The sequence below is a fragment of the Parasteatoda tepidariorum genome, chromosome 11, assembly GCF_982258835.1.
Source record: "Parasteatoda tepidariorum strain Cologne lab strain chromosome 11, Ptep-v5.0, whole genome shotgun sequence".
Lineage (NCBI taxonomy): Eukaryota > Metazoa > Arthropoda > Arachnida > Araneae > Theridiidae > Parasteatoda > Parasteatoda tepidariorum.
Genome location: NC_141765.1, coordinates 99,635,276 through 99,651,195, shown reverse-complemented (window position 1 = coordinate 99,651,195; position 15,920 = coordinate 99,635,276). Strand labels below are relative to the sequence as shown.

The 15,920-nt window shown below is 27.1% G+C and overlaps 1 protein-coding gene across 13 annotated transcripts in view; it reads left to right on the top strand.

Annotated features, from left to right (window-relative positions):
- The first annotated feature begins 217 nt into the window (after positions 1-217).
- Positions 218-15,920, top strand: part of LOC147802008 (pre-mRNA 3' end processing protein WDR33-like) — a 32,853-nt gene continuing 17,150 nt past the window's right edge. Inside the window, exons 1-8 of one of the 13 annotated variants that reach the window (XR_015430538.1) lie at positions 218-383; positions 1,519-1,587; positions 1,661-1,765; positions 3,683-3,772; positions 5,349-5,463; positions 6,659-6,764; positions 8,153-8,212; positions 14,265-14,871. Coding sequence is in view for 5 of the 13 variants with exons in the window: in XM_087155366.1 (XP_087011492.1) it covers positions 1,558-1,587; positions 1,661-1,765; positions 3,683-3,745 (198 nt within the window). In the remaining 8 variants the exon portion in view is untranslated. The other 12 variants (XR_015430537.1, XR_015430543.1, XR_015430539.1 and 9 more) reach the window with 12 other exon arrangements.

The following is a 15,920-nucleotide window of genomic DNA, read 5'->3' as shown; positions in this document are numbered from 1 at the left end:
TGGACAAACTCCTTCAAAAATTTGGTTAAAAACAATTTATATTCTAGTAATGAAATTAAGTTCTATAAATCATTGATTAATTGTGTGTTATAATTATTAATAAGTTTATTTACACAATTTTTTTTTTGTTATTTAAAATTTTCATTTTTACCATTTGCAAATCTGTTGCTCTTTTAATATTCAATTAAGGATTTTTTAAACTAATGTTATTTTTTTCTTCATTGTTGCTTAGGCTACACGATGTCCACGAATGGCTGCAATTGATTACCTTTTCTAGTCATTTATGGGTGGTGCAATCGAATTACAGTTCATGACATGAAAAAGCAGTCCACATCAGCCACCATTGAGAGTGCCTGCCAGAAAGAACAAAAACTCAGAATGAAGTATTTAAAGTTATGGATGAGATAAAAATATTTTTGATAAAAGTTATTATGAACTAATTGATGGGAAATATAGACCTAATTATGTGACTCGGTGATCCAATATTTATATAGTATATATATAACCTTAAAATTGGAATAAGATAATGATGGCTTTTATTTACTGGCATATATGCACTGGTTCTTAAAGTAAAAATATTTTTTGAAGAAAATTTTTAATTTTTAAGATATTTAATCTCAAATTTTTGTCAGTATAAGTTGTATTAAATTAGAAGTCTGTTATAATTTAATATTGCCTAATTTATAGATTATTAGAGTTCTGTTACATTTTCTTGTTACTTCTATATTCCGATGGTTGTTGGTTTTGCACAATCTGACCTACAGTTTTCTTTTCCTTTTTTTTAGATAAAATATTTTCTAAATTTTGCAGAATTTATTTGCTAGGATTTTCTTTTTCTTAATACTTATTATTACCAGATCACACACATAAGATTTGCCATGAGCAATAAATCAGGAAAAGATATAAAGAATCTTGAATTAGATCCTGAAAATTAAAAAAGACACATATGTCTGTCTGCTAGTTAGTTATCCAGAGTTGTTAACTTTGTGTTTCTAAAAAAAATCTTTTTTATTACAACCCTGTAACTGAGCTTTTTTTACAACTTATATCTTTATTAAATATTTCAGGGAAATTTACTTAATTTCTGATAGATTACTGTCAAAGATTTCATTTTAAAATAAACTTAATTTGCATTGACTCTTCAATTTTCAAATTTATCTAATTTAATCTCTTGAAATCTTTATTTAATTTGTGTGAAATTTTTCTTCCTTCTAAATAATGTTTCTTCCTTCTAAATAATGTTGTACCTAATTTTTGATGACCTTCTAAATAATGTTTATAAAACACGCAATTTATGTATACACAGAGCTGTTGATATGGAATAAAATTCTCATTTTGCAATGTTTATAAATTTTTCTTTTAAAAGATATTTGGAAAGGAAAAATTTCTTTATTAAAATATATAACATTGTTATTTAAACAAAAACAAAAAAATAGAAGGGAACCTTTAATTTTTAAAAAAAATGTTTACATCCATTTTTTTTTAAAATGAATACTTTATTATGTATATCTTTTTAAGGCTCGAGTATGGCAGAGAGACTACAGAGATCGAAGAGTAATGCAACCTGATGCGGCATATTATACAGAGGTATTTATTCCTTCAAACTATCGTTTATAACTTTTTTTCTATTTTTTGTTGCTGAATTATTTCTACTTCTCAGATGACACCACCACTGAGTATGCCTGACAACCCAATAAATGCAGTCACCACAAAATTTGTACGTACATCAACTAACAAAATGAGATGTCCTATATTTTGTGTGGCAGTAAGTTATTTGCAATAAACTTTTGATATTGTAAGCATAGTTTTAAGGAGGAAATATGTAATTTTATCAGGAATGCTACTCTACATTTCTGTTCTCACAATTTAGAGTATGAAATTTCAGAAATCAAAATTGAGTACAAAATATCTGGTTACAGAAAAGTCTGTGTGTTTTCTACTTTTTAAATTACATATTGTCTAAAAACATTTTCTCACTATGTGAAATTAAAGTTTATATTTCTGATTTATTTGATTTTTTTTAGCTTTATTTGATTTTTGTGACAAGTTTCTTGAGTTAATTTTTTTTAAAAGTTTCTTTATTTAAATCTTTTAAAACATTTCTTTATTTGATTCTTTTAAAAAGTTTCTTTTTATGATTTTCGTATAACTTTCTTCTGCATTTATTACAGAGATCACTCAGTATACGTAGTTTTAATGTATGCTCGAGGAGGGTTATCTCCTTCTAACATATATTCTAAACGTTTAAATTATAAAAAATGAATAATGAAAACTTTTTCATATTTACCCCCTTCTTACCGTTCAATTTTTCATTAATCAAGTAATGTATATATAACTTTGGTGGGGGTTTTGTCCCCCAAAACTACGCCACTGATATCACTCAAAGAAAATTTAGTCAGACTAAATTTATTTTGAATGATAATTTATATGTAAATTTAGTTGTTATTCATCTTTCATTGCGCATATTTTGAGCTAATGATTTCATACATTCATCAGTCTTAATACACTCATCATGATAATACATTTATCAGTCTTAACTAATTTTTCTGACTAAATGTTTGAATGAGAGAAGCAAATTGCAAATATTTTGTCATTTTCATGGAAACTTGCATGATGTTTATAGTAATTGATTAGAAATGAATGTAACTAATAACAGATTATAATTAAATGTTTATCAACTATCTGTAATCAAGTAATAAAATGTTATCACAATTTCTCATTACAGGCAGTAATCATTGCTTATAATCATAAAAAAAAGTGGTTACAGATAATCACAATTACAAGTAATCAAAATCTATAATTGCAAGTAATCAGCACTTCATGTTATCATAATTTGAGTTTAGGAGAAATCATAACTCTCAGTAATTATAAACTTATTATAACCAATTATCTTTAATACAAGTGATTATAAAATACAATAATTTCAGTAATGCAATCCTAATTTCATGTAGGTTTAATTACATTTTAATTAGGATTGTTGGTAATTGATTACTTTTCTACACAATGCATATATTGCATATTAAAATGAATGCTATTGTTAGGCATATTAAATGGATACTTTTAAGGATGTATGTGCAAACATAGTTATGTAAATACATTATACACACTAATACCTATGCATATTATTGTATGTACATAAATGGGCAATTCTATGGTGACTTGTGTTACATTTTGATATGTTTTCTTAATTTTTAAGTTTTTTCATTGAAAAATTACATAGGAAGGACATTGAGGATTATGTCTTATTCTTATTTTGAAATGCTCCTCCTTCCATATGCATTAATGGGAAGGTTTTTTGAGATTTAATCTAGAGAAAGCTTTAAACTAACAGGAAGCATGTAAAAAAAATAATGAAATGACCTATAGAAAATGGCAAATAAAAAGAAAAGCCCTTGTGACTGATGTTACAAATACAAAATATATTAAAATTTATCTAAAGTTTTTTTTAATCAATATTATAAAATATTTAAAAACTGCAATTTTTGATTTTATATCTCAAACAGTTGATAAAAAAAAATAAATTTGTTAATGGAGGGAGGCTATTCTAAGTATACAATATGTAAATACATAGAGATACCTTGCACGGCATAGGTAAATGTACATTGTGTGTGTAGGTATATTGTGACATCACTTACTTTATAATTAATTACGCGCTTGTAATAAAGAATATCCTAAATTTTAGTGGACGCCTGAAGGTAGAAGACTGGTGCATCTACCGGTGAATTTACTTTATGAAATGGATTAACTTTTAATTTTGAAGCTATTTTACAGGTAAAATAATAGTTGTTCTCTAATTTTTTCTGATATATCTCTCTTATCCATTTCTTATGAATTAAAATTTAGTTTATCATAAAATTTATATTCACGTATGTTGCTTTTTATTCCTACATGCAATCAATGTTCATTATTGATATTTCACTTTTTTATTAATATTTTCAACTCCCTCTTTCTCTTTGTCAGAAATTGTCACAGTTCACTACCATTCTTTGTCACACTTCACTACCATTCTTTGTCATACTACTACACAATCACCTCGTATATTACTTAAAGATAAACTGTTAAGTCAAGGGAACCCAAGTTAAAGCTCTCTATTGAGAATATTTTACATCCGCACTGTGGGCTGTGCGAGCCTGGTGTGTAATTCGTAATCATCAGCTACCCCTGGGATTCGAACCCGCACCACCTCATAAAGAGGTGTTTGTTCTATCTCCTGAGCCACCGTGGCTGTTTAAAATAATTTTATTTTTTAAAAATTATACCTTTTATTTATTTTTCTTCATAACTTTTAATGGTCTTATATCAGGTGGGCATGATTCAGATAATTTAATATCCATATTAATTGATGAATGATTTTGTGAGAGAAAATAATAAATGTTTCTAATGTGTTAATATGTCAACTACACTGAAGATTTGTTTTCATTTTTGAATTGTTTCGAACTAATTTTATTTCAGTTGATAACTTCTCACTGCTTAAACTTATAATTTAAATTTAAGCAGTACTGTGCTTTTCTTCGAAATTGAACCGCAATATATTATTCACTTTTTAAAGTGTTTCAAATAATTTAATAGTCCAAACAACTTAAATTTGTGTAATTAACATTTCTGCTATAGTTGATATTATTATGGAACTCAATATTATGAATTTAATACAATATACTGTTTAATGTTTTGCTAAAATTGATATTATTATACCATTTTATATTACCCCCGTTATAAATCAATGTTCTTAAATTTCTCCTGTTGTCCAAATATAGTTGATTCTTGTTATTGTCGGCCATTGAGACAGAGCTGGTGCAATTGTTCTTGTTTTCCATCTTTAGCCAATAATTCTACCACATCCGCTTATAGGGCGAACCCATTCATTTGTTTACAGAATTTTGACCTGAACCACAGAATCTCTAATTCAGTACCCCAGAGGTATTGATTTGTTATGGAGAACTTTGTGACCTGACAGGTTTAACATGCACCAGTCACCATTTACTACACTGGCTGGCTGGACTCACAAATGTGAGAATTTAAATGTTTTATTCTGAAAACCTTAGTTATTTATAGAGTTATAAAAATTTGTACTTTATATTTGCCATTTACACCACAGTCATAAAATATTTCATTTCCATATAGTTAAGGTAAAACAGTAGATTAAATATGTGGGAGCCGTTTTTTGCAATTATAGTATCAAAATTATTTCTATTGTTTATTTTCTTGTTTATAATTATTGTATGTCACCAGATGAACACAGCAGGGAAAGAATGTGTCTGTTTTTATTAGGGTTTTTGAAAATGTGGTTTTATATTGAAGAGTCTTATAACGAAATGTAACATTAATTTTCCTTTTCTAATGTTTTTGGGGAGGTTTAATCTCAGATGCTGAGTCACTTAATAATTTACGAGAGCTTCTCGTCATTATAAGAATATTACTTTTTGAATGAAAGCTGTCTTCTACCTGTGTTTACAAAAATGTCAAGTAGTGTTCATTTATTTCTTAGTTCTTACTTTTTTACATACCTTCAGTTGTTAGATATTAAAGTGTCAAAAAATGTATCGAATATAAATGTTTATTTTTGATTAGAAGCAGATCTGGGACTCTGTTGTCAATTTCTTGAGCAATACCTTATTTGCAATTGTTTCTAAAAAGTGAAAATTAATCATAACAAATTTTATAAGTGTTCATGTTTTATTTCTACTTAAATCTAGTTATTACAAAAAGATAAATATCAAGCATGTTTACCTTAGTTGCCAACTCTGTGCATGTAGTGAGCTGGGTTCGGTGAGATTATTGCACTTGCATGTGCAACTCTGCTGCATTTTACAAGATATTCTCCATTTCAGGCCTCTTTTTTACCCTCTGAAATCAAGCTGAAAAATCTATCGATCATTTTATAATGGCTCATATAATCTAGAAAAGAGTTCTTTGTCAGAAACTAGTTATTTTATCATGATCATGTAAAGTCTTTGAAAATTATTTGCATTTTGTTAATGTATATAGTGCTTAAGAAAAATTTTTGATTTCTTAAAAAGCATTTAAAAGGTGTTTGCTTTTTGTTGAAATATTTGATGAAACTTATGTCTTGTGAGTAGCATATTTTGTTTGTATGACATCTTTAAAATCAACTTTTTTTAGTTTCGTCTGAAGGAAGCAATATGAGTTATAAAATGTGCCCCATCGTCGTAACATTTTTTTTTATTTAAAAATTCTCTAATTAAAAATGGATTGTTATGTGTTTCAATTTTACTTAATTTTTATTCAATAGTCTGATAATACATTTTTGAAGCGACCGATTTAAAATATTTTACTTGAGCAAATAAAAATGTGTTTCTTCTAGCTTGAAATAAAATTGTATTTGCATATGCATATGTTTATAAAATTTCAGTATACTCCAATTTCCTATTTTTCTGGCTTGATTTGCAACAAGAAGAGGAAATCCCTATCTACTATAAAATTTCCTTTCTATGTTATAAACAAAAATACACAAAATCTTCTTATAATTGCTTCTCTAATTCTTGCAGCTATATAACTTAAAAAAAAAAAATATGCGTAAACAGTTAAAAAGTCAAAATATTACATTTACTCATATTTATGAAATTGTTGCATTATAGTACACTAAAAATTTATATATTTTATTCTATGTGCATTTAAATGTTTTATATTATTATTTTAGATAATTTGGATGTTCTGTCACTTTTGGATGTTCTGTCACTGTTTGGATGTTCTGTTTACAAAAACTCTGATTACACATGGTTCAGAACCTGAGGATACTTTATTAGGTATGAATGTTAATTCTTTTTATTTGTTATTTTATTTGAACTGATTATATTAATGATACTTTAATAGTAAATTCATGAAACCAGTGCTAAAATTAACTAGATGTTATGTTTCAAAGTGCAGAATATATTGTTTCATCCAATTAATTTTTGGATCCCATGTAAATTTTGTAATGGAATGTCGAAAAATCCATCAGGAATTTATTAAATATATATACACATAAAGTTTTTAATATTAGGTTATTTGGGGTTAATATTTTTAACAGTTTAATCTCTTCAAAATGAAAATGTTGGTGTTCATGTTTTTGTTTTACTTATGTAAAAACATATTTTTACAGAATTTATATTATCATGTTTCATATTAGCTTAAATAAATGAGGCTAATCTGAAGTAATTTGTAACTGATTTTTGGCACCCAAAAAATTGAGAAGCCAGTCTTAAATATATGCTTGATTCGGTTGCTAAATATATTTTTTCTTTTATTTTATCTTAACCTTCCGAAGGTTTTATTAATAATAAAAGAAAGTAGACGTTAGAAAAATACCCACCAATCTATGAAGTGATATTTATTCTGTAAAAATTATTTACCACATTTAAAAAAAAAATTATAATATTTTAAAAGTTAAATTATAATAGTATTGTAATTATCAAAAACTACAATTTTCGCGATCAAAACAATTGTAATGAAAAATATTTTTAAATATGATTTTAAAGGCAGGCTAGATTGAATTTACTTCTTTTTTCCTTACTGCATTTTTTAAGGTTTTAAGAATACATTTAATGCAGGGTAATATGAGCAAAAAATCTTAACTTTTAATTTCATTTTGGATTTGTTTTGTATGGGCCAGAAAAAAATCCTTTTTTTTTTCTTATTAAGAACAATTCCGTTTTTATTTTATCTGCTTATGAATAAAAAGTATTTAATGTTTTGAGTATTTTTTTAAACTAAATCCTATCAGAATTATACAAGTTAAGCATTGCACAAAAATAAACTTTTTCTTGTTCAAACATTAACTTATTTAATGTTTATTTATTTATTTTTCTTTCCATGTATTATAAATATGTTTGTAACAGGTATAAATAATTGGATCATTTCTTAACAATGAACACAAACTCATTTTTATCATTCTGGAAATTGCGCAGTTTTTGCATTATGTTTCATATTACCCTCATTATTCTTTGATTTCATTTTAAATATCCTATTCTATTTAAATTGGACCTACTTTTTTTATAAAAAATCTTTTATTTTATTTCTTATTAACAGAAAATTAATGAACCCAATAAGTTCTCATTCAAAGTTTTTGGTACTTCATTAGATGTTTTATTTTGAAATTTAAACAAACTAAAATTTAATTTTTGCAATTGATATTTAATATAAATTTATATTGCAGATGAATGTAGCCTTCTCCCGAACCAAGTGCCGATAATTGAATTATGAACACAAGCTTTAGGTGTGTATTTTGCACTTGCATTTGTGAACAATAACAGTGTAAATATTTATCACTTTTCTTTTTTTTTATGATTTCATTTGAAATTTAAAATCTAGTCATTATCGTAAATAACAGGAGTAATCTGCTTACGCATTATAATGCGTCAATTGTGGCCAAGGTTGTAGAGGAGATGTGAATATTAAGTAATCATGGTGCATTACTTAGACATGTAATTCTCAAATACAGAAAAATGAGGGAAATGAGCGTGCTAGTAGATTTATGTCGACAGAATTACAAACAGATTTTAAATGTATATGCAGTTTTAAATATATATATACCCGTCAATGACGATTTCTCACTTTTAGCGTCTTTTCAGCTTGGTTCTATTAAATCTTCTACATTAATAATGTTAAAAAATCATGGTATTTAGAGGGTCCTCTAATATTATTGCCTTGAAATACCATGTTTCAATAACTTACCAAGTCATCTTTCAACAAAAAAGAATAAGTATTTTAGAGTTGTTGGAAAATTCTTTGTGTATTCTCTCTTTATTAAAAAATCATAAAAACTCTTTTGAGTGTTCATTATATTTCATTATATGTTCTATTCTCATTATGTGTTCATTATATTCATTCGCTGCATGAAAACTTGAAATTATTAAGATACTTAGAAAAGTGCTCAGGAATTGTTATGGAATAAAAAAAATTATCATTAAAAAATTAATTGTTAAGCTTGTTGGAAAAAATACCATCGTTTGCAGACTGCAGGGATACCACTACAGAGTCAAAATTTGGCATGTTAAAAGGTTTCCACGTGTTTGTTTATAATCTTAACAAGGAGATTTTTTTTAAAAACTTCAATTTGTTCACGAATTTTTCAATTTTAAAAGCTTTTTGTGTGAATTTTTTCTACTTTTTTTTTTATTTTCATTGCTTTACATTACATTTTGCTTTTTCTGCTCAAAAAGTATTAGACTTAGAAACTTGAAATCAAGAAAGCGTGTAGAAATGTGTACAAGGAAAAAAAGTATGATTCTATTGTTATTTCGAGAATTTACTACAATTTCAGCAACTGTTAAACTTGTAGTAAAAAAAAAAATAACTGCTGAAATGCAACTACAGATTTGAAATTTAATGTTCTGACAGCGAACAGTATTTATAATTTTATTTCAAAATTCCCATTTGTTTGATAGTCATTGCAGAAAAAGGTGCCTTTTTGTGATTTTTTTTCAGATTTTTTCACTTTAAACATTATCTATTGTTGTAGAAAATTTATTCCCCACGAAATCTTTATTTATTTTTCGTTACTTTATTAACTCACGTATGAGTAGTTGTAAATCAAACATTACAAAAGAGAGAGAGAGAGATTATGTGTTGTCAGATATAAATCTTTACAGTGAAATTTTTAAAAATATTAAATAAAATTTAAAGAGTGCTAATAACCAGGGATCTGTTTAGAAGAAATTTGGGTCCGTTAACCGACCCTTCACAAAATAATTTATCTTTTAATTGGACCCTTCACAAATTTGTTTATCTTCATTATTGTTTTATTAATCGAATAAGCCCTTCCCGGGAAAAAAAAGAGACCATTCAAAACAAATTAAGTTTTCCCAAGTTTAAATTCTAAGAAAATATTTCTACTTTTACAAGCATCGTGTGCACATTCTTAATGATATTAAATTATATTTTTTTTTGTAAATCAATAATTGATCAATTTATGATTCATAATCAATTAATTATTCTTAACATTAATTAATAGATTATTAAGTAATAAAAATTAATTTCTAGCAATTTTTGAAAAAAAATATTATAAATTTAAGAATTGTTTAAGTTTACTTAATGTGTAACACATTAAAATTGATACATAACTAAATTGTGTTATTTAAAGTATGTCAAATGAAATTATTAAAAATGTGAGTGATTTTGTTTCCATTATTCGTCTGAGATGAATATTCTATGTTGAGCAGTATGGGCTAAATACCAAATATTTGTATGTAGCATCTCTAATTTAGTTGCAGCCATTGTTGATTAGAATCTTGTATCTATTTGCAATTTAAAAGCTTCTTAAAAAGGCTTTAAGCAATTTTTTTCAATAACAAGACCCTATTTGCACAAATTCTCAAAAGTAGGACTCTGGTTGAAAGAGTATGACTTACCGCTAGTTTTATATTCACAAATTATGTGTAGTTTTTTCACAATTTTACAAAAACAGGACCTTTTACAATATGTCTGGACAGACCCCTGATAATCTTTCTCTATTTGAATTTATATAAATTTTGTAAATGAGTAAAATTACTTTTTATTTATCTGTTCTGATTGAGTCACACATACTGTGTTCTTTTGGCTAAATTTTTTTTTTAAAGTCCAAAGGATTATTTCATGTAATATGACTCATGATTGTAAAGGGTGCGCCATTTGTTATTCTCATAGACTGCACCAAAAATTCTTCTAAGTATCCCTTTCTCTCTCTCTCTCAAAAAAGAAGTATAAACGCCCAGACCTAGTTCATGCTATTAAGGCCAATCATTTAATGCCTGGAACACCTTTTTAGATCTGTTGACCAAAACTCTGCAAAAAAGTAACCATTTTTAAACCGGAAGGTACAAGAAAAAAGGGTCGTCCACCGACTGGGTGGCTGGACGCAGTTGAGAAGGACCAAAAGATAATAGGAATAACTAACTGGAAGGCTATGGCACAGAATAGATCAAGATGGCAAAAACTTATTGGGACTCTCTTGGCCTGTCATAGGCTGTAGTGCACAAAAAGAAAAAAGGATTATTTTACAAATTCAAGTGATCATCCATTTTGTTATGTTAGCAAATGTTCTTGCATGAAGCTAAAATGATTGTTTATTTAGAAACCAAAATGTTCCACGTGTTTATGCAAAATATTGACATTTAAGAAGAAGTAAACAATGGTGAACGAGAATCATTTGGGGGGATTGGTGAGCAAAGCGAGCAGGGGTCCAAGCCTTCCAGTAAGATGAGAGTAAACAAACAAAAATAACAAAATGTAATTAAATTTGTTTGGCAATTTTTATATCTCCGATATAATGACATCTTCTAATTTATGATGTTTTTGTCCAATTTGACAGCGTCATCATATCAAGGTCCTACTGTATGTATAAAATATTTTTCTGAATAAATTATGGAGGTAAGTTATAATAAATCTGAGTATCAAATGACATCATTGCTTTGTTGCAAGTGTCTTGATTATTCAAGTTCCAAATTTCTTTGTTTTTTCTATCATTAGTGAGAATAGTTATGAATGTGCATATTGATGAATATAGATGAATAAAAAGTTTGAGATTTCACATTCGAAATAGAGAACCCACTTCTAGTGTAAGGAAATTTGGATGTAATGTTTCCTAAGGATCAATATTTTCTAAAGTCTATGGAAATCTACTGGGAAACGATAATACTATATTATTTGTTTTCTTATCATGATGCTTTAATATATGTTAATTTTAGGTGTTGCTAGCCTAACCCTGTTCATCATGGTGTGTAGCGTTTTTAAAAAGTGTTTAAAGGTGCCTATTTTCGATTTTCGTTATTTAAAAGCGTTTTAAGGTGCTTTTTCCATAGGGTGTTTTAAAAAGTACTTAATTTTCCCTTTTGGAAAAAGAGATTTTTTTCTTTACCCTGTCGGTTTTTTCCTCGTATTATGCAAAACGTGGTTTTCTTGTACATACTTTTCACATTGTTCTGTACAACGTTTTCACAATTCATTCAACCGCAACCCATTTTAACAATTAACCACAATCCAACTGTCAGTTTGAAGAAATACTTGTGAGTCCGTTTAGCGTCTACTGAGCTGAGTTCAGTGAGATTATTGCGTTCAGTATCATATTCCAATATATCTTTTCCAAACTGACAGGTAATATTTAAAAGAAAAATTAAATTAATGTAAAGAAATTTTAATGATAAGTAAAATTTTATATTTTTGGAAATATATATGTATATGTTACAATTTTTGTTTAATTATACATACTTTTACATAAAATTTTCTTTAAAAATGGACAAATATTTTCAAATATAATAATGTGCATAATATTTCTATTCAGGAATATATCTCAATATGATAGATTGAAAAGCAACAAAATTCATGCCAATTTAGTTTCAGAATTGCCTATCAACATAAGTACCTGAACATTGTAATTTTTTCAACAAAACTTTTAAAAAGTTTTAATAAATGCAAAATGTATCACCTTTCTATAGATCCAAGAAATTTTACTTTTTTGTCTAATCTATTAAGATTTAATAGACAAATTGAAATTGTAAAAATTTGATTTGTTGAAGTGTGGAACTATCCACAAGTAATTCTACCAAGTGATTGAAGTATCTTATACATTCTAACCACTTTTTTATTTCAGAATTTTTAGGACTTTTAAATATTATAAAGAAAAAAACTTGAATTCAATAACCACAGAATTTTTAAAATGCCTAATTGAGGAATTGAATTCAAATTTATATTTTTGGAATTATATTTCAAATATAATTTATATTTCAAATTTATATTTTTGGAAATGATAATGATTTTGGTAATACTTCAATCAAAAATATTAAAATCTAATTAAAAAAATAATTAATTTACAATTTTAAACTAAATTTAAAATTTTTTTTAATGGGCTCATATTATGAAATTATTTCATTTGGGAGTTAAATAACTAATCTAATTTTGAAATTAATAAAAGAAAAAAATATTTTATTTAACATATGCTTCTTTTAAATTGCATTTTTTATTAAATTTTAATCTGTGATTTGGAAATCGTGTTTTTGAAGTTTTTTATGCTACTATGCAAAAAGCTTTTTGTTTTTTTTTCTCATAATTATTGTGGCAGGGTTCCCACTCAAATTTCAGAAATAAAATCCCCATGCTTTGCCAGGAAAATTTTTCAAAATTCCAGAATATATTTTTTTAATATGAGGCAAGATCTCATCAGACATATAATTTTTTATACAATAAATTACAATTACTTTTTGATCAAAAATATATCACATATTATTTTTGTAAAAAATGACATTTCAGTAGATGGTTTACCATGTAGATTTTAAAATACACAAGTATATAAATTATAGATAGAAGCAATATTTTAAGCACAAAATCTGAAAAAAATTAAGTAACATAGTTCATCAATAAATCTATTATTAAAGAAAAAAGTAATCTTACATCTGATTAAAAGCCAAACTTAATTTATGCAGAAAGATTAAAAATATAGTATTAAGAACTAAAAATATTGTTAGATTGAAGAAAAAAATTAAAACAAATTTTTGAACAAAAAGTAGTTTTTACAAATTAATGATATAATTTTAGTTTTAATCCAAAAAAGTTTAACCATGTTGCAGTAAAGCTTTTACAACCTATTAACTTTGTGAAACTTATTCAACTCATCGGCTAATTATCATTATTTTCAAGAATCGTTCCAGGTGTTGGCCAAAACTTGAAAAAACGTTACACAAACCTGAGAAATAATCAATTTTAAAATTGATGATAACAATTAGTTACCAATGAGGCTCCAATGTCTAACATATATTTTTATTATTCTGTGTAAAAATTTTGCTATGATTAAATTTTGTTAAAAATATTAATTTGTGAAAAATATTTTTGTTATACAATTTCCTGTTTCAAATTAGTTAAAAATACTTAGTTTTTAAAAATTAAGCTTGTTTTTTAAGCTTTTTGTTATTTTCTAATCATAAGTTGGGTGCATGATGGCAGACTAAATAATTATTAATATATTGCTTCATAAAAAAAGTTTTCTTTCCAATTTCTGTCAAAAATAATGCTTCTGTCTAAAATTCATTTAATTGTCTACACTAAAAATCCTCATGTTAAGCTTATTTGAATTTTATTTTTTAAAAAATTTGATATTTTGCAAATTTTCTATCAAGAAATAAGTTTTATTGCCAATTGAACAAAAATATATTTCATTTCTGACAAAATATTGCCTTTTATAACAAAAGTGTAATTCAGAATTTAATTAAAATTTTAATGAAAATTCTGGAAAAGTCAGGAGATTTTATTACTGAGTTTGAGTGGAAAATTACCATAATTCTTATTATATTCATTTTTAGTTTGTGCAGATGCCAATAGACTAGATGCCATTCCAAACCAGTAAATTGAACTGTCTTCTTTAACACTTAATTTTAAGACTGATGAAACAAGGAAAATACGTTCATCATGTTAAATATTTTCAAAATGATAAGTAGTTTTTCATTGCATTCCTGCCAACATTGGAGAAATAAAATAACAGTGGTTTTACAAATTGTCCCGATTTTGGGTTTACAACTACTCGTGTTCAGCTCTGTCGCCTTGTAATTTTGAAACTAATCCAGAAGACAAGGGAACTTCTGGATCAAGTATTGGGAGAAATTTGCTTCAAGGAGAGCTTCTTGGTGGAACTGACCTGCATTTAATTTACATGTAGAGGAAAACCACGAAAACCTCCCACGTTTAGACAGATGACAAGGGGACATAATTATACCATATTAAATAATTATACAATGATAACTCGTTATGTATATAATTATACAACATACAAAAATTACGGTTGTATACTGAGAGCAATTAAAATAATTATTTTAATAATTGTTCTCACCCGGTACATTATCTTACAAGTGATGTATTACATCCTAAACTTACAATATCAGTCTTGTGAAATTGAGGAATGGTTCCTTCAATGGTGTGTTGAGAATTGTACTCAAACTGTAAAGGTAAAGAGTTCATGAACAAGGTTAGTTGCCAAATCTTAAAACAAAAAATAAGCACTTTTTAAGAACTTTTTAAGTACTCAAAAAATATTTTCAAGCACTATATACATCAGCAAAATGCAAAATAATTTTTATAGACTTTACTTGATCATGATAAAATAACCAGTTTTTGACAAAGAACTCTTTGATAAAGAGATTTTTCGGTTCAATATCAGGGGGTGGAAAATGAAGTCTGAATTTGAGAATATAAATGGAGCAGAGTTTTATAATTTTTTTAAAGGAAGGCTGCAAGACGTTCCGAATTCGTAAAATACTTTTTATATTGAAGTTTTAGTAAGCATTGGTTCTCGAACCCACTCCTTTCATCGATGCTTGAACCCACTATCATTTGATTGATTTGTATAATTCAGTCTCTTTACATCGGTACTCGAACCCAAGTTATTTTAATCGGTACTTGAACCCACTTTTATTCGATTCATTTTTATAATCCACTCTCTTTCGTTTAAAACTTCAACCCACTACCTTCACATCGGTACTAGACAGTGCCGTAACTTCACTCCTCGGGGCCCTGGGGCAAACATTTTTGGCGGGGGCCCTTTCGAAAACTTTCAGTACTCCATCTCTAACTGTCATTTTAGCTATATATGTATTATGTTAGTGAATATATTTATGAAAACAAGTTATTTGTTCGCATATAAATTGGATTACAAAACATTGCAAGTTTTAAGCATGACAAAATGCAAAATTTCAGCGAAATCGATTTATCCTGAGAAGCTCAAATTTGTATTTTCCATGTGGAATTAGATACTTTAAAATGATACAAAAAAAAAACTATATGCCTTACGATTCAAAAGTTTTCAGAATTTTATTGTCCCAAAGGGGACTGATCGTTAAGACTCGGTTCCTAGCAGATCACCGAAGTCAAGCATCACTGGCTGCGGTCAGTGTGCGGATGGGTGACCACTTGGGCCAGTCTGCGTAGGGACCGAGGGTGTGCGGTATTGGTCTTCGTTAAACTGT